This window comes from Vipera berus (genome assembly GCF_964194415.1).
Source record: "Vipera berus genome assembly, chromosome: 3".
Classification (NCBI taxonomy): Eukaryota; Metazoa; Chordata; class Lepidosauria; order Squamata; family Viperidae; genus Vipera; species Vipera berus.
The window spans coordinates 84,131,185-84,156,664 of NC_138204.1; the positions used below are offsets into that span (position 1 = coordinate 84,131,185).

The following is a 25,480-nucleotide window of genomic DNA, read 5'->3' on the forward strand; positions in this document are numbered from 1 at the left end:
TAATCAAGGAGAGAGTATAGTTCAGGGATAGGCAACCTTGGCTCTTTTATGAGTCGTGGACTTCAACTCCCAGAATTCCTGAGCCAGCATGGCTCAGCATGGAAACCTCTCCCTTTCGCCTCAGCATGGCTGGCTCAGGAATTCTGGGAGTTGAAGTCCACGACTCATAAAATAGCCAAGGTTGCCTACCCCTGGTATAGTTCTATGGGTGACTTGATGCCATTAACTATTTATCTGCCTAAGCTGATTCATAAAGATGTTGTAAGAATAAAAAAAGTGAAAGAACAATGTGCATCCAAAGAAAGGATGGTATCTAAATGTATTAATAAGATAACTCTCATTAAAGAAGTCTCAGTGTGCAGGATTGCAGAGCTAACTTTGAAGGTATGCCAGAATAGTTAGGTAAACATCCACTGAGCCTTGGGAAAGAAGACAGGGTGAAACTTAAGTTAACTCCACCTTGATTCTCTTTGGTATAAGAGAGAGCAAAGGGCATCTCTATCAGACTTTCAAGATTGTGTTATTATATCCTACAGTGTTGTTTTTCAACCTTGGCATATTTAAGATGTCTGAACTTCAGCTCAAAGAATTCCCCAGCCAATATTAAATAATTCCAGCTAACGCAGGCCCTACATTCTCAGGAAAACAATTTAAATGCTATTGTTCTAAACAGAGTATATCTTTTTCAATAATCCCATCTTGAGTTAGCTGTAAAGAAAGACTTCTTTCATCAAACGTGTTCTGTAAATTAAAGTTTTAGTAGTCTTTAGAAGCAAAATACCCAAGGAATTGACATAAATGTAGCTTTGTTACTGGCAGTAGTTGCAAAGACTATAAAACATTGCCAGTATCTTTATCCATGTCTGCCAGAAAAAAATTTCCATCAGCACTGAATTTTAACAAATAATTTGCCCAACGTATTTCTCTTACCCTAGACATATTAATTTGATCAGAACTCAGAAATAAACAGTTTTTAAAAACCACATAAACCCTAGACCAGACATGTCAAACACAAGGCCCAGGGGCCGGATCCGGCCCATGAAGTGTTTTCATGTGGCCCGCAAAGCCATCCTGGAAACAGTGAGGGAACGGCCCCCACTGCCTTGGCCCTGGCCCAGAGACCCTCCTCCTGCCAGAGACCCTCAGATCTGTCCCACTCCTGCCCAGGCCCCCGTAGGCACCCTTGATGCGAACGATGTAGAGCTGGCCACGCCCACCCAGTAGGCCATACGCACTCTAGCCACGCCCACCCAGTAGGTCACACCCAGCCAGTAGGCCACGCTCACCCGGCCCCTTGAGGGCAACTGCAATGCTGATGCGGCCCTCAATGAAATTGAGTTTGACACCCCTGCCCTAGACACCCCTGCCCTAGACACCCCTGCCCTAAAATAGCATACAACTGACATATTAGGAATAATTGAGTCAACCTCTGGTTTCTTTGCTTTAGAAGATTTATATTTGTAATTGTATCAGCAAGAAAACAGGAGACAGATTGAGATTTTGATGCCTATGTGGAAAAGGCAGAAGTGGGGAGGGAGGGAGGGAGACAATGGGATAGTTACGATAACTTTGATTCTGGAATTGATCTTATTAGCACACACATCCATATGTGTGAACATCCTCTGATTATTATCTATGTATTGCAGTATGTCTGCTTATATAGGAAACACATATTATACACACACACACACACATAGAGTATGTGTGTATCAGATCATATAATGAATGCTATGTTTTAAAACTAAAATAACTAAAATCAACATCGGAAGTTATGCACATTCTATTAAGTTCTTTTTACAATGGGAAGAAACAATATTGACTAATGTGTTCCCAAATGCCTGTGTCACCTTGCTGCTTCCAGGTAGAGGTATTTCAGGCCACTACACTTGGGGATAAAGATCTGTAATTGCTCTACACATTCCCTTCCTACTTATCCCTTTGGTTCTCATTTGGGGAGCACTGTCCTGGTTTTCAAAAATGTAGGTGTCTTTGCATCCAGTTTTGGTCACCATGATGTAAAAAAGATGTTGAGACTCTAGAAAAGACATGTCAAACTTGCGACATTTTTGCCATTGCCAGCAATGGGATGGGTGCAGTTTCCAGATGATGCATCCGGCCCATGGGCCGGCAGTTTGACACCCCTGCTCTAAAAAGAGTACAGAGAAGAGCAACAAAGATGATTAGGGACTGGAGGCTAAAACATACAAGGAACGGTCGCTGGAATTGGGTATGTCTAGTTTAATGAAGAGAAGGGCCAGGGGTGACATGATAACAGTGTTCCAACATTTCAGGGGCTGCCACAAAGAAGAGGGAGTCAAGCTATTCTCCAAAGCACCTGAAGGAAGGACAAGAAGCAATGGATGGAAACTAACCAAGGAGAGAAGCAACCTAAAACTAAGGAGAAATTTCTTGACAGTTAGAACAATTAATCAGTGGAACAACCTGCCTTCAGAGGCTGTGAACTGTGAATGCTCCAACACTGGAACTTTTTAAGAAGAGATTGGACAGCCATTTGTCTCAAATGGTATAGGGTTTCCTGCCTGAGCAGGGGGTTGGACTAGATGACCTCCAAGGTTCCTTCCATCCTCCTCCTCCTCCTCCTCCTCCTCCTTTTATTCATTAAACATGAACCTCAGTTAACTGAACACTCAAATTGACTGGCACTAACGGTTGACACGGGTTGCTGCCAGCATCCTAGGTATCAACCAGGTATCTCCTTAAAATGTAAGATGTTCCGAGTAGCACAGTTTTTTGTAGCTTTGCTGGAGTTGTGTTGTTATTATTATTATTATTATTAATGATGGTCATTATATAGAGCCCTACCCCTGTTTCTGGGTTTCTGGGAAAAAGGCTAAATGAATAGAGTCATAATGTTATGATGGTCAAGGTATGAACACACATTTGTATACTATCACAAGTATTTGTGGGTAAGAATACTTTAGCTAGTCACAAGCTATGGCTGTCTGCTTTTTTCTGACCATAGTGCCAGGTGTACACAGTTGTGGCTGGATGGCACAGTGAGTTTCCCAGGTCATCCTGAAAGCTTTATTAGTATGCTAGCAACTTTCTTTGGGGATTAAATAATAAAACACAAGGAAAGATGAAGGATCACCACCTGCTGGACAGCACTAGTCTTTCTATAAGATCCTATAACTTGCAACCTCAGCTGAGGATTTAAGGAGAGCATAGAGCCACTAATTCACCACATTCCTTTCCTTTTTTCCTCTTCCATTCAGCAATTACCATTAAGATGCAACCTCAAAGTGAAAACAATAGGACTGATGGGAATAGGTGAATTTAACAACTTTTTGGTCATTGGTCGCTAGCTTTTCAGTACAGTCCGTGTATGATCCGAAGCATATGGGTAGACTCACTAACTTCAACCTGAATAGTTCAGCAATTGGAAATAGGATTGCAGCTTCGCTGTTGTTAGCAACTGCAACATTAAGAGAGTGATGGATGTATAAAACCAGTAATTTAAAGCTACCAAAGCAATCACCTGTAAAAACTTTTGACTTTACCAAATGATTGCATAAAACTCAAAACAATCCACATCTCTTGATTCATTGCACAGAGGAGAAATATAATGTATTGCACCATTCATGGGAGGCAAAAATTCCCTGTTTCTTATTCAACAGGAGAACATAGACGAACAATGCCAATTATTCCATGGAAACTGAGAAGCTGTTCTCTAAAAACTAACTCATGATGCCCGGCCATTTTGCTTTTGCTACTTTTTCAGTAACAAGTCTGACCTGTCCAATAACCTTTTCTTGATTAATCCATTAACAATAGAAAATGGAGAATACTAACCAAAACATATAAAGAAATTAACTTGCATGGGAAGCACAATTGTACTTCTGGGATATACAGGTAGTCCATGACTTGCAACAGTTTACAACGGCACTAAAAAAACTGACTTGTGACCATTTTTCACATTTATGACCATTGCGGCATCTCCATGGTCACATGATCAAAATTGAGACGCCTGGCAACTTGCTCATATTTAAGACAATTGCAGTGTCCCAGGGTCATGTGATTACCTTTCGCAACCTTCTGACAAAGTCAACGGGGAAGCCAAACTCACTGAACAACCTTGTTACTAACTTAACCACTACAGTAATTCACTTAACAACTGGGGCAAGAAAGGTCGTAAAAGACTCGCTTACTGAATGTCTCACTTAGCAACGGAAATTGTGGTCACTACCTGCATATCCTTGTATCACTCTGATCTTCAACAGAAGATCAGTGAGGAAAGCTGCAATGCCTACCTCACTGCTTTTAGAAATGAAAGGTCTCTACTTCATTTTCACATCTAGCCTTTTTAAGTGCAGCTGGAGATCCAAGAGCAATTGCATAAGTATGCTTTACTTGTCCAGGCGTGACTCAAACAATCCATCAAAGTTAAACAAAAAATTAAAAAAACAGCACGCATCATGAAATCATCTACGGGAGCTTCACCAATCACAAATTTGGCAGGGGACAGAATCATCTCTGTTGTTCCAGCAATTTGGAATGCATTCTCTGCAAAAAAAGGGGGGTACTAATTCTTGGCTCTTGCAAAGAGAAATCAGTTAACTACTGATTAAAGCTGGTTAATTACTGGTTCTGTTAATTTTTGTTATGAATTTTAAATTTTAACTTTTAATCTCAAGTTGCATTATTGTACACTTACCGCTGAGAGACCTTGGACATCTGGAGAAATATTAAGCCAAATAAATAAATATCAGCATTTCTAAAAAAAATTAAAGATATTTGCAATCTGAGCTTCTGCTTAGCTTCTTGGAAGTTTACCTAAAGCTTCATGTGATTTACTCCCAGTTTAAGATATAGAGAGGACAGCAGTCTTTTCTTTATCAAGTGCAAAATATCTTAAAGGTTAGTTTAACTAATTCCTCGTGACAGGCCATTTAACAAGGGCATGCTTTTGGATTAAATACAAATAGTGTTTTAAAGTAGGAAACAATAGCCACATGGCTGTAAAATTAAAGAAAAACTCAATCTACAAATTAGTTTTTCTCCAGCAATTTGACAGAGATTGATCAGTTAAAAGATGTGCCTCAGAAGAAATACAGGAAATATCAAATTTAGAGTGAAACCAGTGTAAAAAGAAGCATATGAGTCATAAGACTCCAAAAATATTTGAATTTAAGACTGTGATCTGTTAAGGATGTCTGTATTAAAAATATTAGAGGATGGGATAAAATATAGCAATAGCACTTAGATCAGGGGTCTTCAAACTTGGCCCTTTTATGACTTGTGGACTTCAGCTCCCAGAATTCCTCAGCCAGGCACGCTAGCTGAGGAATTCTGGGAGTTGAAGTCCACAAGTCATAAAAGGGCCAAGTTTGAAGACCTCTGACTTAGACTTCTATACCGCTTCACAGTGCTTTACAGCCCTAAGCAGTATTCTAACAATATAGTATATTAGAGTAAAATTTGTCATGGCAATATATGTATCTGTACTATTCTTTCCCTATTGACATCGAGTAGGCATTCAGCTTAAGCTATCCACATGTTTGAAGCATGTTTAACTCTTTCAAAAGACAAACCATGGTTTTCTGTAAATTAAAGTTTATATGCACCTATTTATAAATGTGTCTCAGTAATTGCTCCCACAGAGCTGAAGCAAAACAGAGAAGGCAAGACAGATCTATTTATTAAACTGCTTGAACTCCTTAGCTTCAACCTCTGAACAGCTGTGATGAAAGCAAACTCTGCTGAAAATAATTGGTTCTTATCTTGTTAAGACTAAACTATGATTACACTAATATTTCTCTTGGAAATAAAGTTCAAGACAAACTGAATTGTGGCCCCACACAGCTTCCTCTGAAAGTTCTGGTGACTAGGCTTCAAAAGAATTTCAAAATTAATGACCAGTAATTTCTGAAGTAGTTTAGAAAATAATCTCAAAGACAAATCTGTCCCAAATAAATAAATTGAATAATTGCTGGATGAACACTAAACATCAACAACAACACTGAATCCACACTGAACAAATGAGGTTTGCTGTGCAAGCAGGTTTTATTAATTAGATTAGAAATAAGGCTTTAGGTTTAGAGGTTCACTTGTAGCACACACACACACACACACAAATCAAATCAAGACAATTAATTGACATCATTAACGTATACAGTAGTTCCAACAGCTATCTGTAAAAGTTAGTGATTCTGAATGAAATTAGAAAATGCTTCTCGCCATAGCTGGCGAGTAAAGTAATGGAAAAGCAAATCTTGCTCAAGTATTATCAAATCAAATATCTTCATCAGTCTTTAACCAACTTTTACAGCAAACAGAGAAATAGTTTAATAGAACAATTCATTATTGAGAAAGAACAACAGGACAATAAAAGGATATATCTAATTAAAAATTTTGTGCACTTGTATGACTTGGTACAGGGGTAGGCAACCTTGGCTCTTTTATAACTCATGGACTTCAACTCCTAGAATTCCTGAGCCAGCATAGCTGACTCAAGAATTCTGGGAGTTGAAGTCCATGAGTCATAAAAGAGCCGAGGTACCCTACCCTTGACTTGGTAAAACTATCTGGCCAAATTGGTAGGTGAGGGTGGAGTTAGCATCCCTTAAAAAGTAATAACAATAAAATTTATCAGGCTAACCCTTAGATTTGGAGATGATTGGGAAGATCAGAGCAGGCCTTGGGGCATTATCAAAAGGATACCACATGAGAAATAAGCAAGAGTTTCTATCTCCCTGGATCCACAAAGTCAAAATCTCTGCAAATAAGAAGTCCCATGAAATCTTTCTGCCAATAGAGCTGACATCACAGTGAGCTCTGGAAAAGACCATCTATCTTAGTTCAGGGTTAGATAGATTGTATCTAACTTTTAAATCAATTGTATTGTTACTACCAGTAGGTGGCTTGCGGTTATCTAACATCTGGAGATACAATTCAGGGACCCTAGTGAGGTCATTTTGATTATCAATGTCCCTGATTCTCTTTTACTAGTGCTTTGGCTTTCTCCTGGGTTAATTGGCCTATCAGGGGTAGGCAACCTTGGCTCTTTTATGACTCGTGGACTTCAACTCCCAGAATTTCTGAGCAAGCATGGCTTGCTCAGGAATTCTGGGAGGTTTTTTTTGTTTTTTAAAATTCCATTTATATCCCGCCCTTCTCCGAAGACTCAGGGCGGCTTACAAGCTTAGCAGTAGCCTTCATTCTATGTATATGCCTGCTTATTAGGGCTTTCACACACACCCCAAGCGGCATTATTACAAAGTCAGCTTAATTGCCCCCAACAATCTGGGTCCTCATTTTATCTACCTCGGAAGGATGGAAGGCTGAGTCAACCTTGAGCCTGGTGGGATGCGAACCTGCACTAATTGCAGGCAGCTGGTGTTACTTAAGGAGGCATTAGCCCACTGCTCCACCAAGGCTCTTTCTTGCCATTTTAGTTTACTTTCCAAAGATTTGTTAATATTATTTGGGAAACATTAATAACTTTTGAAAATGTGTATATGATTTTGAATTATATTTTTATATACCAAAATTTTGGAATTTATTATCATATGAAGAACTAACTAACTATGAAAGCAAGGGGACATAGCAAACACAATCATTCTTTTACTATAGAGAGACAGTCATACCCCAGATTTACAGTGTTTGACTGATTATATATATTTCCTCTTTGTTTTTGGTCAGGCTCTTTATTGATACAGTGGAAAGATTGATGAAAATTACATTGTTAGACCAAGACTTATATAATTAATATGCTTTTCTCATTTTTTCTGTTTCATTTTGTGGTTGCCTACCCCTGACCTAAGTATTAAGCAGACAGGCCAAGATTGCGCAATTCTTGTACGCAGATACATTTCTCACAAGCAGATAAGCAGATACAGCGCTCATGAGATGGGTAGTTGTCTGAAAACAGCAGAGGCATCATGTCTGCAGAGTCAAACATGATCCTATCCAAGCCTGAGCCTTAATACCTATTATCTTCAAGCCTCAAAATTGCATTTTGGGGCACCGAATTCCAAAGGAAATGCAACCTGAATGACTTCAAAACACCATAGGTTTGTATATGGGCCAAGTTGAATTCCAAATAATGGACACAAAATTGCCACAAAGGGAGGAAAAGAACCAACAACCAACACCAGTGACAAGAGTGTCTGGAATACCTTATCTGTTAACTTTTAAACTTTGATTTTTAATTTCAACTAGTACGTTTAACCTTGCTTTTAAGCTGTTTTTAATTGTGCTCTAAATAACATTTTTATGTTATGATTTTGTTTGTAAATTGTGCAGTCACTTAGGAGAGACAAAGAGATTTGCTTTCGTCACTGATAAGTTACTGAACTGTCTTAAATAATAAGAAGTCTTTGCTGTACTATCCTTGAATTCCTTAGAGACAGTTTTGGACTCAAGCTCTATTTGAGAAACCAAAGCAGAAAATGTGTCCAAGTAGAGAATAAGAAGAAGAAAGAAACTTCTGTCATAATGTTGCTCCACAGGAAACAACCATTTGATAAACACGGGTTCATAATTTAGGAACACTTTTATTAAGCGCCATCAAACGTTGACAAATCCTCTGCAAAGTTCACCTTGCTCCCTTCTCATACCAATTATAGCATTTCACAAATGTCTCAAACAGATAGATAGCTGCAAAATTTAATCTTAAGAAATTGAATTTTCTCCAGGTAAATATTTTCACGGATATCAAAAGCTCCAACATGTTTATCTTCCTGGGAATTTTTATGCCTTCAAGCGAAAATCTCTCAAATCATGAGACAGGAGAGGCACTCTCTATTGCAGTCTGCCATGCTTTTAGCCATTATAAACAGACGCCACTCAAATCATCTGCCTTGTTTCATTGTGCTGCATCTCCAGCTTCTGTCCTAAAAGAAAACCTTATTTATTTGACAAGAAGAATCTCACATTTTGGCATAAGTTGTCTCTCCAGTGGTTGTTGTTTTCAACTAGTTATTTGCTTTTAGCTGATTTGTGTTTTGTGGAATAAGCAGGCTCCAGTTTAGTTTTGAGTGCCTTCCCGAGTAAACTATTTTTGTTGCTCTTCGGCACAACCCAGTACAATTTGGATCCTACACAGGTGTCAGCTACCACACAGGCCCCCGAAGTGTTGATGCTGACAAAGCTACCAGTTTTCCCCAAGTAAGCGAACAGGCCATACTGGGGAAGCATTACAAGGGCAAAAGACTAAGCTAATAATCTGCTCCAATTAGCATGGGTTGCCGCCATTTTATTCCTTGCAATATTACTACAGCACAGCAATAGATAAATCAGATAGTGACTTGACAGTATTTTAGACAAGTCTCCTCTGTTCATCCCTAAGGACTATTTAATAATCTAGGTGGCAGATTGTCAGATGTTACAAGGGCCCTTGGAAAAAAATTAGATTTGCTCTCAGAATGCTCGGAGACATATTGACTATTGTCTTTCTACACTCTGAGGTTGCATCAGTTATGATATCCTCACTCTCTCACGGAAGTCTGAAAATTAAGGGAGCCATATGAGCAGAAACACAAATTGCATACATAACACAGTTTTCTTTAATTCTGTCCATTGCATTTTTAATCCCTTCCCCAATGTCTTGAAGCTCTATGCGTTTGCACTGAATTTTACTAGCACTGTCTGTAGAAATTAAGAAAGATTTAAAGGGATAAGCAGATAAGCATGCCCCATTCACGTGTGATTTTTGGAGACTGTGAAGGGGTGTGCTGTTGTGTGGCCATCTGGATGTGTTACATGAGAATGGGGCATGCTTTTGCCCAGTTTTCTGAGGCTGCAGAAGCTGTGGAAGAGCATTCTCTAAAGTTGTTTCAAGAAGGAAGGCTAGTATGATTTGGATATGACAGCTGCAAGGGCCTCTCAATAGAAAAAGAGGACTGCCTGAAGTAAGTGGTGCATGGTGGATCCCAGAGAATGCTGCGCTGCGAGTGCAACCGCACCATTTCTCCATGGCTAGCACACTTTGGAAATGGCAGATAACAGAGGAGGAAATATGAAGAATAATTTTTAAAACCTCACTTCCAAGCTCTATGAACTTTGACGAGCTATTTAAAAAGTTAGCCACAATTAGAATTTGTAATACCTGACTGATCTGAAGACTGAAGGAGCTAGGTAATACTTTTAAAAAATGACAGTCACTTATGCAACTGAGTTGCACAATAGAATTAAGAAATGGGTATGTATTTAGGTATGTGCGTATGTATGTATGTATATCCTGCCTTTGTTATTTTTACAAATAACTCCAAATGGCAAACATATCCAACACACCTCCCTCCTCCTATGTCAAATATACTACAGAAATAAATGATTCCACCTGTTTTTAGTTTGCAGTTACGGATTCACTTATCTGGGAATGAATGAACTCAGTGAGATTTTATTTTCCCACTGGGTAGATATGTGTGGCTTTGCACTAATATATCTTAAATAAGCTAAATTCCCTTTTTTTTCAAAGCACAATTGCAAAATGAAGGAAAACAGGCAACATTTAACGGAGGCACAACCTGCCATCTCAGTAGTCTGGCAGCACATTTCTGATGCGCTGGAAATGCTTGAAATTCAACTCCTTTTCACAACATTTCAACGAACACACTTCTTTGTAATAATGTAAAATGCAGACATAAATAATCTTTATTTCCTTCATCGGAAGACTCAGCGCTTGGGATACGTAGTGATTACATATGAGAGGTTGGTTTTCTACACGTTCTAAGAAAATATCAGAAAGTGCAGGTTCTACATGTTATATATTTAGGAGAATTAGGATAGCAGAAGAATGTTTGATTTTGAAGGATTTGCTAGAAGAAGAAAAAATCGTGTCTCCTCTCAGCATATAAGACATGTAAATTTAGCAGAACCTGTAAAGGGATAAGTTTAAGGAACCAAACAAAAACTAATGGGACTTTGCAATGTGGATTTCTAATAAAAAACCTTTAATGTTTTCAATAAAGGCATGGGAAACTGGCTTGCCTTAGCTCTCCATGTTAGCCAAGGTACAAATAAAAAATAAAATTAAAAATACTAATTATCCTGCAAAATGCTGGAAGCATTGTACAGTCAACATATAAATCTTGGTCTTTGCCGGATGTCCGGTGCAGGAAATGTCACGAGGGACAAACTAAGACTGTTCTCAGTATAAGTTGAAGGGGACTGCAAAACATGGGCTCTTTAGAAGCAAAAAAAAAAAAAAGGTTAATGATAACCTTTGCTCTGCTTTGTTTCCAGGCTTCTAAAACATAAGGGAAAAGCTGGTCTAAACTTGTTGTTTATACTCTTACGATTTCCCCTGTTGTCATGAAGTCTTTTCCTAACTTCCTGCTCATTTTCTCAGGGGCCATCGCGAAAGGTACAGGAACCCGGCTTTTATAAAGAAGCAGGAAGCAAAGGAAAAACTGAAGGCATGGAATGTGCCATAAAGCATTGTCAGAAAGACAGGAAGGACGGATTACTTGGGAAGCTGTTTTTGGAGACCCATCTCAGTATAATGATTCTGAACCATAGTAGCTGTCTCATATTAGATAACAGAGCTGAGCATTCATAATCTGTGCCACAGTAGTAGTGGAAAACAAGCTGGAGGACTTACTACACAGGCTCAGATTTGCTTCAAAATTCAAAATATTTGTAGAGGAACTAGGTCAGGTTTCCATGACACAGTAACCTCTACATATGTTAAATTCCAACTCTGCAACATTCCAGGAGGTCAGCAAGATGGGGAAAGCCTCAGTTTTCTACAGTACGAATCACTACAATTCCCACAGATTTGGTCTGTATCCCAGCCCATGCTAAAGATTTGTGGGGGCAAATGTTTCTGTGAGAATGCAGTCCTGCAAGCAACATCTACTACTTCTGTGTGTGGATTAGGCAGGCTGAACATTTCATTCCCAAAATTCCATTCTAAGCAGATTTCCTAGAAAGCAAATTGGCCTGGAGGAAGTGGATCTATCGCAATTCATGGATTGTCATGGCTACTAGTCATAATTCTGAAGAATTACTCTCTCTTCCCCTCTTCCTGGTGTTCCTATTCATTCCTATTATCTATAGGATAATGCCAGCATCTCTGGAATTAAATCTTTGTATCTTGCTATTTCCTCAGCCATATAATAATAGCAATAGCAATAGCATTTAGACTAATATACCACCCCATAGGTTGAGAGTTCAATCCTAGCTAGCAGCAGATGTTTCGTAGTACACACACACATTAAAAAAAATCTGCTGCAAACTCCACATAGGTGTCAGGAAGGGCATCCAGCCAATAAACGCTCAGCTCCATCCAGTTGCCCCGACTCTAACTCAAATAGGGACTACAGGGTCGTTTAAACAAAAGGGAAGTGCTTTACAGCACTCGCTGGGCAACTTACAATGTAAGCATTATTTGCATATTGCCCCCAACAATCTAGATCCTCATTTTACCAACCTCAGAAGGATGGAAGGCTGAGTCAAACCAGAGCCCCCTAAGGATATAACTAGATTGTGGGCAGGTTTAGCCTGCAGTACTGCACTTTAATAACTGCACCACTAGGGCTCTTACTATAACATGATAATAGTTGTGTTGTCTTCTCAGGCAAAGTTGTTTGAATTATCCCTTCTCCAAAATAAAACAGCCTTATCAATCTTGTCCACTAAAGTTGGGTTCCACCTTATAATTCAGAATTATGAACCAAACCAACATTATGGATTATGAGAGTTGAAGTCCAAGACAGTTAGAAGGCAACAGATTTGGGAAGATAGTGATACTTAAGGTCAAGACACAGAATGATTTCCTCCATACCTCTCTTTCATGGTGGCCAGAATCTTCTGAACTTCTAACATTGAGGACGTGAACTTCTTGTGGCAATCCAGCAGTTCCTTTGCTTGCACAGCCAGATAAGACAGTAAAACTTTCTAGCAAGGCTTGGACAGGATGTGAACTGTTGACCTGAGACAATAGACAGCCACTTCTAGGCACAGGACCTGTAGAATAAATGGGAAGGAAGTTTAATTTGAGGTGAAAGGCTGTAGCAAAACCTGAATTAGAGCAAAGTCTGAGCCAGTTGCTTGGTATAGCCATCTGCTATCACACAAATTACATAAGGTACCAAGTTGATAGCATACCAATTGCAAATGGAATGGAAGGGATTAAGATGGGTACAAGAGGAAATGCTGTGCATACTTCTTATTCACTGAAATTTATTGAAGGGTTCAGTGCCCTGATTTCTGCCTAAGGATGTAATCCTACCTATATTATACCGAGAGTATGATCTGTTGAAAGCAATGAAACCAAGCTTAGAATAAGCCAGTTTCGGATTAGGATGTAACCCAAAGTGCCTTCTTGGAAGTAAAACTATGGTAGTCATCTATCTTATTTTTTCTGTAAGAAGCACACATTAAAGTGAAAAATCTGTGGAATTATACCTCAACCCTAAACTGATGAAAACTGTGATTGGAATTTATATAGGATTATAGACTTAGAATCACTTGAGTTACTTGGACTGCATCCAAATCCTATAACTATAGCCTTCTACAATGCGGTCTTCCAAGATAGCTAATTAGTCATTCAATTGTTCCTGGAAACAAACTAGCAACAATGCCATTCCTACAGTTCCAGTGTTACACAGCAATAACAGATTATGCCTGTTAGTATACTGAATATTGCATTATGTATTAGTTGTAGATCCTGGATAGTCTTCAAGGGCAGTCCTTTGTAGCCCAGTGTGAGGTGACAAGGGTTTGAATGACTGTAGCCAATGTCTGTTGTTAGGTAAATGGCCCTGGTGCACCAGCCAAAGCAAACATACCATATTAACATAATAAAGTAATATCTCAAAGCATGCTGTGCGTAGGATAGACAGATGAAATGCAAGGTGTTTTTTTTAAGGAGAATAAGGTAAAGATGCATTTATCAAATCTGAAAATTGGGGAAAAACAAGTGTCCTTACATGTTCACTGCACTTTTTTGTTGATGTTGCATTCAACTGAAATGCAAGTATTACCAATCTGAGTTGGCTAAACACTGATAAGGTTTACCACGACTGAATACCCATGTACTGAATGTAAAAGCAATTACCTTAGCTAATAACCACACTCTTTAGCCCAAGAAACAGTGTGTGTCCTTTCAAATATCCCCCTCCAGCATAGTCTTTTTTTTTTAAAGGCATTATCTTATGAGACAAAAATACAGCAGGAGAGCCGAAGGGCACAAAAGAGTTTTACATATTAAATATATCTGCAGGAAGCTAAAATGAGGCAAATATTTATAGAAAATGGACCTGGCTTATCCCAATATATATAGAAACCCACACTGCATTGCAAAACTCATCGAAGAAATGCCATGGTTTTAGCTATTCCTAACTCCAATTTGGAATTCATTCAGTGTAGCTGAAACTTATTAATCTTAAATGGTAACTTTGGACTTTTCTCTCTTCAGAAAAATCTACTTACTGGAGACTATTATTTACAGAGATCCTATTACATTTACTACTTCTAATAGGAACTTGTTATTTGACGTTTCTCAGCTTCCTGAACCATCTACAAGCACCAGAACAAAAGTCAGTTAGTTTAAAGAGGCAGGCAATAGTTAATTTCTTGCTCCATTGTTTGAAGAGCAGCTGGTTTTGCTATAGTTTTCTATGGTTAAGGAATTTACAGAAGTTAATTATTGCTGCATTCTTTAATGCAACCACCTACTTTGAAAACACATTTATAATTTCTCATGTTTTTGTACATTGCCATGGGCACTATTCTCAGAAATGGCCTTTTCAAAATCTCACGCATCAAGAAATACGAAAATGAACCAGTTTCTCTCAGACTTATATGGAGATGACAGGAATTTTTCACTACAAAGCCTATGCTCCACCACTGAGCAAAGACACTGTGTTCTAACCTTCTTGCTACAATAAAATGGTTACAAACTGCCTTACTCAGCCTGATCCTTTCATTGAAGAGGTTTTTTCTCTCTCAAATGTTGTCATATTTAGCATCACCAAAAGATAAATCTGATTTTAAAAACTTAAGACTCTATAGGTAGGGTGTATCCCACATCTCAAAGGCATATCCCTTCATATTTCCACCATCATGGCTTGTCTTACAAGCATCTGGACTCAATCGTGGCTTGTCCAACATGCATCTAAATGGAACAAAAATAAAATAGGTACTTTATGCCCCAAACTATGGATAAGGACCCTGAGGGCCTTCTTTGCTGCAGTCCCTCTGAGTCCTTAGAGCAAAGATCATTTTTGGAGTCCATTCTGCTTGCCATACTCCATCTTAATAATAAATGGCTCAGGGTGTTATTAAATAAACAGGAGAAAATTCCCAGTAAGCTCAAAGGGAGAATGTTAAGATGTTGCAAATGACGAAGATGTTGGAAGGGCAAGTTTTCTCAAGCAACTGGGGTCATAAGGTCAAGGGAAAGATACTCTTCCCCGATATAGTCCAAAAAATGCACTTAAAAAAAACTTTCTCCCATAGATATGAATGGCTGTCATTCATTCTTTTGCCAAGTCTAGATTATTATATTTTTTCTGTTTTAAAAAGCACTTGGCTAGCCTGTTGTTTGATTATTGGTCTCCTGGTTACACTGACCTCTCTTTTTCTTCTTGAAAATACCATTACTTACAGCACAATCATACAATCATAGTTAATTTTCTAATAAGTACAAAAAGAAGTCAGCCTTAATGGGACATGATTTTCATGTATTTGTAATCATTGTTTGAATTTTTTTCCCCTCCTCTACCATAAGCCCACCACAGTTTTCTCTTGGGAATGGAAAATTATGACTTAAATCCTCCAACTAAGTTCCAGGAGGGTGAAGAAGATGAACTGGAGAGGGAGCAACTATATTACTTGCCCTCAGTAAAAACAGAACTTTATGTGTCCTTTTGGGAACGTAAGAAATTATATTGGCAGAACTCAGAGACACATTGTGCTCACATTTTACTGTGACATCAGTGAGGCCTATTTCCTGGTTCTCTGCCTTCTGAAGATGCCGTTTTATTTGTCTGGCAATGTATCTTCTGTGACCTTCTTCTCCCTGAGAAATCTGCCTGATGTTAATTTTGTCATCATAGCACTAGAGAAATACTTTTGGCTGTACTTAAACTTTTTTTTCCCAAATGATTCCATGGTCATGAGCTTAATGTTTTCTTCAGGACACTACAAATATATCTTCATGTTACTTGATGGCATCCCTTTTTAAACCTTTGTTATTTTACTTAAACCTTTGTTATTTTCTTGCATGGTGTTCATTTTATCTGAAGGTTAACAGAGATACAGTATAAGTAATTGGATGAAAATCTAGTTTCTTAACTAATTAATTTAGAGGGATTTACCTCTGTCTATATTTGAACTCAAAGCAAAGCATGCATAATTTTTGTCCCAATCAATGACCAGGGGTAGGCAACCTTGGCTCTTTTATGACTCATGGACTTCAATTCCCAGAATTCCTGAGCCAGCATAGCTGACTCAGGAATTCTAGGAGTTGAAGTCCATAAAAGAGCCAAGGTTGCCTACCCCTATTAATGTCTTTCTTACACCAGATACATTTTTGATATTTTGGGGGGAGGAGTAGATTGGGCAAAAAAAAATGTTGCAAGCGCATTTTAAAGAACAGGAGCTGAAGGAAGGGAAATAATTTTGAAAGAGAGATGTAGCAGTCCAGAGAAGTCCAGATTTGATTGTACAGTGGTACGTCAGTACTCAACTGCTTTGAAACTCATCGAATTTGGAACTCAACGCATTTTAACAAGAAAATTTTGTCCTGGCACTTGTTGTTTGTTTGGTACTCAACGCGCAAGCTAGAAGTTGTGGGTGTCGGTTGTCTCATGACTCACTACCCTTTCCACCAAAACAAAGGAGAAAGCTTCAGTCATGAGGCAGCTCTTGCCCCTGTTCACATCTCCTGGCAGTCTTATCTCATTTTGTGTCTTTTTGCACTTTTTTCTCATAAGAACAGGTAAAGTTTTTATTTCATTTAATCTAAGTATATATTAATTTTTAGGTTTTTCTCATGTAATGGTATACAACCCTATCTTTTAACATATTGCCTTAAAAATGTGCAGTGTTTTTGGTTTGGGAATGCATTAAATTTATTTACATTATTCCTCAGGGGAAAAATTTGTTTTGGTATTCATCATTTTTGGTACCCATCATGCCTCATCATTTTTGGTACTCATCGTGCCTTCTGGAACCAATTAACAACAAGTACCGAGGTACCACTATATTATCCAGCACCATTTCTACCCAGGATCCTAGACATCAACTAGCAATATTAATATCAATTAAGTTTATTTTTAATTTTAAAATTTAGCAAGGAGAAAAGTAACACGGTTATGAAATGGGGAGGGGAGAGGGTGATGATTAAAGACTCCCCCTTGTCACTGCATCTCAGCTGAAAATCACTGTCCCACTACTAGATGAGCTCCACATTTTATAGGCAGATGCCACAGGTGAATCATTACTAAGCTATGCTAGACATGAATGGCTCTAACTGCAGGAGTAGGAATTATATCTTCCAAACTAAACTATACTTTGTTTTTCACTTTCTGCTGAAGTTATTTTTGTTATACTTTTTTCCCCACATCCCTCTGGAATTGCCATAGCCTTGGTTATCTATAAATGTTTGTGTGAGTCTGTGCCAAGGGAAGAAAAACAGTGGCCTTCCCAGCAGTTGTTGAGCAACAGATAGGAAACTGATCCACAACAGCCCAGATTGTCCATGCTGTTAAAAATGGAAGTTTTACCACATCTAGTCTGATGCAGGTTTTCTACTTCTGAAAACTAGACCATAAGTTTGGTATATCAATTATTTGGTGGATTGGCCCAGTACAGTTGACTGAACGCCCTAATTGTTCTTACAAGCTTATGTTTGTGAAAGCCAATGCTATATAATTGCATGCTGACCACCTTGGACTATGGTCTATGACTCATCTTCCCCAGCTAACTGAATTCAGAATCAAAATAAACTTATGCTATAGCAGCTTCCATGTCCGTTGCCAAACCCTGTACCAACTGCTATGCAGAGCAGGCCAATATTTAACTTGAAGACCACATTCTGGTCTTTTTTTTCCATAAACCATGCATAGCCACTGACATCTGCTTCTACATATACAAACCAATTCACCATTCATTAAAAAAAAATCCCCCCTGATGTTGATTACATGTAATCCTTTCTTATTTCCTTGCTTAACAAAATGTGTATTTGTGGGTCAAAGAACTGAGATTTCCACTTCCCTTGATATTTACCCATCCATTTCAATGTGGTGAGAGGACTTTCTCTGACTGTCCTCAAAAATGCTGGAAAGCTCAGCTCTGGTGTTAAAAACAACAATCATCCCTTGGCAACTTCAGTTCGAGGGGAGTAAAAGTCAATGAAATGAGAATGAATGAAATAAGCATCTTGTTCTTCCCCATCTGTATATGTTAATTAATGTAACCAATTCATCAATCATCTTCAAGCCTAATGAAGCTGGAGGAAGACAAAGGGATACCAGTGTGTATCAAAAGAAAGAATTCACCTTTAACAATTAAAAAACTAAACTGATGGTTCTAATGGGTGAGGATGTTGGTTAACCATTAGATTTTCCTTTTCCATATATTTTTAATTCCAATATATATTCCAAATCAATTAGCTACACCTCAGTCAACAAATGGAACATTTATTTATTTAATCAAATTAATATGACTGACCATCTCGTGGAAAGTGTCTCTGGATGGTTTAATAGAAATCCAATAAAATAATAAAATAAATAAAACAATCATTACCTAAAACCATGATATAATAATTAAAACAGCATTAAGAAGTAGAACAGTAGAACACAAAATCCAGAAAAAACAGTCTTTCTTATTTTCAATGTTCTTCATCTCTTGGTTATAAATTGGCCACTTTCTAGACAAGTTGGGGTTACATCTCTTGAAATTTTCCAGCTTTTGACTTGAAATTCTGAGCCTTTTATCCCAAAGCATTCAGCAGCCACCAGACTATGGATGACCGCAATTAGGATATAATATAAATGTAGAGAATTAAAGGCTTTCCACAATAGCTGCTATTAAAACACACAAACCAACAAACTGGAAAAAGAAATCATTTTAATATTTTAATGAAATAACTCAGATTTATTTCCTCTCCAAAGCTGTGTGATCCTAAACAAAACACCAATTTCTCAGACTCACATCTAGAAATTACTGAATTTCAGCACCTTGATTTCCCATATCACTGGTCCCCTCATGTTTACTGTGTGTCAAGCTGCAATAAAATTACAAAGTTGTTGAGAAAAGGAAGACTATTGTAGGCCTGAGGCCAATCTGTAACTGTGGTGTGGCTTTCTTTATAATTCTAATGTTTGCCAATTTAATATGCTTCAGTTCCATAGAGAAAATTCTTTGGGGTTATCATTTAAAAAAGCATGATCAAATCCCACAAACTGCATGAATAAGCACCACTGTTTCCAGAGCATGTTGTATCCGCCTAGATTCGCATTCTTCCCAAACTAAAAATCAGAAATGTCAAAGATACTTCAACCCTACCCCCAGAATGTGGTCCAGTCTAGTCCAGGGAGGAATACCAGAGAAAAATGCTATTGTTGTTATTTAGAACTATTTTTCAGTCCCAACTACACATGGAAAGGACCAGGAAGAAAAAGGGCAGAGGGAAAATCTGGGAGATGATCCATTTTTTAGGTTTTTCCTAGTCTGCCATATCTTTAGCCCACCCAAAGCCAAATATTTATAAAAGTTCTGTTAGATTGAGCAATATGATTCATGCTACTTATGATTAAGTAGCTATTTATAACACTGTTTTCGAACACTTCTTGAAGTAGTTAGTTGATTTTTTTTTAGTTGTGATACCTACACACACATCATATAAACACACACACACACACACACACACACACACACACACGTATTAAAAGGGACTAAAACTAAAGGTAAAGTCGAGTCATGTCTGACTTATCTCCATTTCTCAGCTCAGTGAGCCAGCATAGTCTAAAGCAGGGCTCTTCCAACTTGGCCCTTTAATGACTTGTGGACTTCAACTCCCAGAATTCCTTAGCCAGCGTGCCTGGCTGAGGAATTCTGGGAATTGAAGTCCACAAGTCATAAAAGGGCCAAGTTGGAAGACCCCTGGTCTAAAGACACTTCTGTGGTCATGTGGCCAGCATAACTATTCACTAAGGAACATGGAATGCTGTTACCTTCCCACCGTAGTAAGACTTATTTATCTACTTGAATTTGCATGCTCTTGAACTGCGAGGTTGACAGTGGCCGGGACAAGTAAGAGTAGCTCACACCGTCATGGAGCACTCAGATCTCAAACCAGGGCCGTCAGTTTTCCAGCTGAATAGCTCAGCATCTTTAATTATTAAGCCATTGTGCCCCCTGGAATAAAACTAAAAGTAAGAAATAAACACTGTCTTCAAGTTTCTCTTTAACCCTACTCAGGGGAAACTAACTCACGGCTCTCTAGTCACTAGACCACTTGACACCATCTGCATAAAGTGTCAAATTCAAACTGTATCCTTATTTCAAGTACTTTTACTAGTACTTTTCTGTCCTACTCCAAACGTGACATAGCTTCATCACAAGAAAAACAATCCACTAAAGTTAATGGCATTGGAATTTTCTTGTTTTCTTATTTGTTTCATTAAATACATTAAACACATCGCATAACTCAGATCAGAAAAAGTGGCTTGTATTAGAATGATAACTGCAAGAGTTTCATCATCAGGAATTATTACTTCCAAAATATTTGCATGAACAGAAGCATAGTTAAGGTGAGAAACAATGATTGATTAAGAGGAACAAAGGGTCTGAAAAGGTTGGAGATAGTCCTGTGCAGAAGGCCAGAAGGGTGAGTTTATCCTCAAGATCAAGTACAATTGGGATCAATCAGATTTTCTCGTCTTTTGACTTTGTGGTTGTCTTTGACTGTAATTTCAGTCTTCCCAGTTCATATCCTAATTGAGAGAGGACGTTGTAGTTTGCCCATGTGAAGACAGGACTGATGATCTACACTGTTAATGATTTCATTTATACTAGATTCTCCCATTAAGATAAAGGTTTTGAAATGAAGGAAAGCTTAATATGGGGAGTTATGCTTGATGTTTCTTTGATAAAGAGAGAGAGGGACATGTGCTAGGCAGGCACCCAACTTTCAGCTCCTCAAAACATTCTAGCAGCCTAGAATTCAACTGCAACCTGTCACAGGGAGATTTACTTATTGCAAATATTAGGTAGCCATGAACAATATTTTCCATAGAAACCTTTTCTAGATTTTATTTCACCAGAAAGATTCAGAGAGAGGGCATCCCTGTGAGCCATCTTGAGAGAAATATATGACCTGTTATAAAAATGGCCCAAACTTTGTTAGCTAAAAGAAATTTCTGGCAATCTTTCCCCCCCCCCCTCCACCAGCCCTCCCCTCCCCATCCAGTTGACCCCTGGACCAAAGAAGCAAATTTGTGGTACTATAATATGAGCTGAGATAGAGTATAATTTATGTGAAAATGCCAAAAGGAAACTTTTCTTAAAAGGGGAGTAAGCCCCACATCAAGAAGTCATTATTAGGCAGTAAACCATTTCAAACAGAACTATAGAGTGAAAGATTCTTCTGATAAAAAAGAAAACATGTTGTCAATTTAAGAATATCGGGACTGAGTAAGTGGGTGCCTTGCAGATGTTTGAGATTTTAACCCTGTCAACTAATCAGAAGCATCTAGAGTTCTAATCCCCAACACCCTATTTGCCTAATCCTGCAGTATATTAACCCCTGCAATTATGCAATACTATAAATGATTATTTAGTAGTAGTTACTATGTATCTTTACTCAGAAGTGAGATGTACTAAGTTCTTAAGAATTTACTCCTAGCTATGCGAACATGTGACTGCAATCAACATACAAAGAACGGCTGCAGGACTTGGGTTTGGCTAGTCCAGGGGTAGGCAACCTCGGATCTTTTATGACTCATGGACTTCAACTCCCAGAATTCCTGAACCAGCTAGACAGCCACTTATCTGAAATGATATAGGTTCTCTTGTTCGAGCAGGGGGCTGGACTAGAAGACCTCCAAGGTCCCTTCCAGCTCTATTCTATTCTATTCTAACCCAAAGGGGGGGAAATATTAATTCCACATCTGCTTTGTGTAGCTCATGTAACACAACCCAAGATACAACATCTGCAGCAAGTAAACAAAATAAACAAAGAAATATTTGAGAGCAAGCAGATGTTGCAAGCCCCCTGCCAAGGCACTATTCTGATTTGCACTGTTTATTGTATTTCCGCTGATTTATGAAAAAGCTGCTGAATCTCAGGTTCCATTATACCATTAGACTAAAGCAGCTACATTTCTCTTAAGGGGACTGTGAAGTGGAAGATTTTTTTTTTGCTATTGCCCTATATATTTATTTGAAATGCCTGAACTCCTGATTTCCTGTGCTTGACAAGAAACCTTGCATGGGTCAAAGAAGTAAAAGTAGACAAACTAGGTTTCTGTTGGCTGAACATGGTGTGTTTTTAGGCATTTTTACACATCTTTGTGCCTCAGATGATCTGCCATTCAGTGTTGCGTTGGCAACATAAGGGTAAGAGTTTTAAAACTTAGCAATTTTACGAAGAAAAACTGAGTGTTAATTTGCCCAAAAAAGCAGCTAAAGAGAACTGTAACACCGTCATATAAACAGAATTGAATCTCATAAGTAACATTATAAATCTTTGTTCCAAAATATGAACAGCATCTTGCAGAGGGTTCAAAGAGCAAAGAAAGAAAAGTACACAGGAGGAGATGGCAATGGAATCAGAAAGTCATATTTTGATCCATCTCCATCTTTATGTTATAGTAATGATATGAGATGAGATGAAAGTGCATCTTCTCAATGTGTAGAAGACAGAACTCTAGTTCAGACAAAACCTTAGTATAGGTAAGAGCATAAGTCTCTGGAAAATTCTATTGAAAATGTGTGATTGATTATAACTGTCTATTGCCTTTTTTAAAAAAAAAAAGTACCTCTACTAGACAACCCATGCCCTTTTGGGACATTGTTTCAGAGACATTTCCTTATCTAAATAGAGAAACACAATGACCAAAAACACCAATAGGAATGGAGTGACTTTCAACTTTTCCATTGAGTTTCCTTGTGGGAAGCTGGCAGGGAGTATCTGAAACCTTCCTTCCTTCCTTCTTCCCTCCCTCCCTCCCTCCCTCCCTCCCTTGAACTCCCCATTTATTTTGCTTCTGTGGAAAACTTGCAAGGAGAAAGAAGGAAAGCCAGCAGGAAGCTGCAATTCTAAGTCCAGCTGGCAAATAAATGGATGGGGGGATTAAGCAATGGGATGAACCAGTTGGGAAGAATACGTGAGGAGGTGCGAGGGGGAACAAGAGATGCCACATGGGTCAGAAAAAGCACATGGGGGAGGCTTCCACAGGTTGGCGAGGTCGCTTGCAGGCAGTATGGTCTAAGGAGGTTTCTTCCTCACTGTTTCTCCCTCCCTTCCTCCTTATTCCTCCCTTTCTCCCTCCCTTCCTTTTCTAGCATGCAGGTAAGTGACTAGTGCTTGCTGTGGGAAGGAGTGAGGGTTTGCAAGAGTGGCTGGGAAACTATCATGGAACATTGAAAACTAGGATCACATGACCACAAGAGCAGCCCAGAAGACCTGAAGCAGCCACACTTCCCCAAATTTCATTCCTTTAGGAGTCATGGGTCCCTGAGGGTGGATGCATTCTGTAAGCTAGTCCATTTGAAGTACCTAAAGATACCTAAAGGTCCCTTCCAGCTCTATTGTATTCTACCTTGATTCAAAAATGGTTGTCTTATGATGCACTGTTTTGCCCAATTGAAGGTGACAGACACAAGAGTACAGATGTTCCTGAAGAAGTAATTGGCAGACATATATGTTGGAAAGGAGGAAAACCCCAACAATCACTTTTTTAAAAAATTAATTTGCATATTAAAACCAGATTACATATTAGGTAAAGAAGTTCCTTCAAATTAAGCGGCACTCTTAAAACTGTTACATTACAGCTGAATTAATACCTAAAGGGCATTAAGAGTTTTGCCTAAGGAAAGGCACTTCTGAGAAATTAAGTTATCCCAGCCTTGGAGGTCCCTTCCCCCATGCACCAATAAACAGACTTATGTAATTCTCCCAGACTTCTATCCAATTCACTTGTTAATTGGAGCAGCAAGCAGATGTGTTCTTGCTAGTTTACAGATAGCTTTTTCATTCTCTGATTTTGCCCTACCTTCAACTTTATCAGCCTACACTATTTCCCTATCTTTTGCTTTCCTCCTAACATGTATCTGAAGCCAACAGCCATGACCCGTGCAGGAAACAATCACATTTCACATTCTTGCAAATGGAAGGCTTTAGATTACTCTGCAATGCAGCATCTATGTATCCTCAAGAGTACGATAAAAGCAAAAGAGGGAGGAGAAGACCCCAAAATATGTATTTTTTTTAAAAAAAAAATAACTGGAAAAAGTTAAAAACATCTATAATGAAGAGATTCATAAAACCCATGCAGAAAAATTATGATTTTATAATGCAGCTTTTTTCCCCACGTTTCCTGCTTTGTATCCCCAGCTCCAAGGATAACCTATACACATATGTCTTAGATTTGAACCTTCACAGCCACAAAAAGGATAGGAAATTGAATAGAAAACAATAGATGGAAGTGTTCTGTTTAAATAACAAGGGCTGGAATTTCAGCCCGGACAGTAACAAGGGGTGGAATTATGAGTTACATATTAGGACCAGAGAGAAAATAAAGCAGGGGGAAAAAATCCGCAAATCCCCAGCAAAAATTATAAGCTCAACTCTGTATGACAAAGCATAAATAGGTATACTGAATCTTTTAAATAAATTAATCTTAAAAGAATGCAACTAAAACACCTCAGCCCAATGTTTGGTAGTGTTGTTTATTGCAATGCAGAAAACCGAGTCATAATAAACCATTTGGTAAGCTGAAGACAATAAAAAGGGAAACATTAGACATTATAGAACTAGCAGCGTGAGCCCAGAATTGAACTGTATTTATTTTTACACCAGATTGTGCAGGAATTCATAAATCAGCAAACAAAACTCACACACACAAAAGTAAACACATACTGGGCCTCAATCTCTACATGGTTACAGAAATAAATATATGTCTGTTCATTTCTTATCCTGCAAATGGGAAAAAACACCTGTGAGATATGCAACTCCTTTGTTCTTTCTTTACTGTGGTTTCTGTTATACTCTCCAAATACATTAACATACAATTCTGAAAATCGGAACTGGAAAATTAAATATTAAGGATCATTAGATCTGTTTAATTGGACAGAATATTTGCTCTCCCTGTATAGCTTATTGATCTAGTAAAGCAGGGGTGTTCCAGGTCCCATCTTTAAATTTAAATCACTTGAATCTAACAGGACAGCATACCTTTCAAATACAACATGGCCCTGAATCTGTTTTCTTTTAAGAAGGTGTTTAAATGATGGCTTTTGCAGCCAGGCAATTTATGATCTCTGCATTGACACTGGGATTTTA

At 38.4% G+C, this 25,480-nt stretch overlaps 1 protein-coding gene across 1 annotated transcript in view; it reads right to left on the reverse strand.

Annotated features, from left to right (window-relative positions):
• TGFBR3 (transforming growth factor beta receptor 3) overlaps window positions 1-25,480 on the reverse strand; it is a 163,359-nt gene that overhangs the window by 82,918 nt on the left and 54,961 nt on the right. The window contains exon 3 of the mRNA XM_081322295.1: window positions 12,749-12,930. Within this exon, the coding sequence (XP_081178421.1) occupies window positions 12,749-12,930 (182 nt within the window). The remainder of the gene's footprint in view (window positions 1-12,748; window positions 12,931-25,480) is intronic.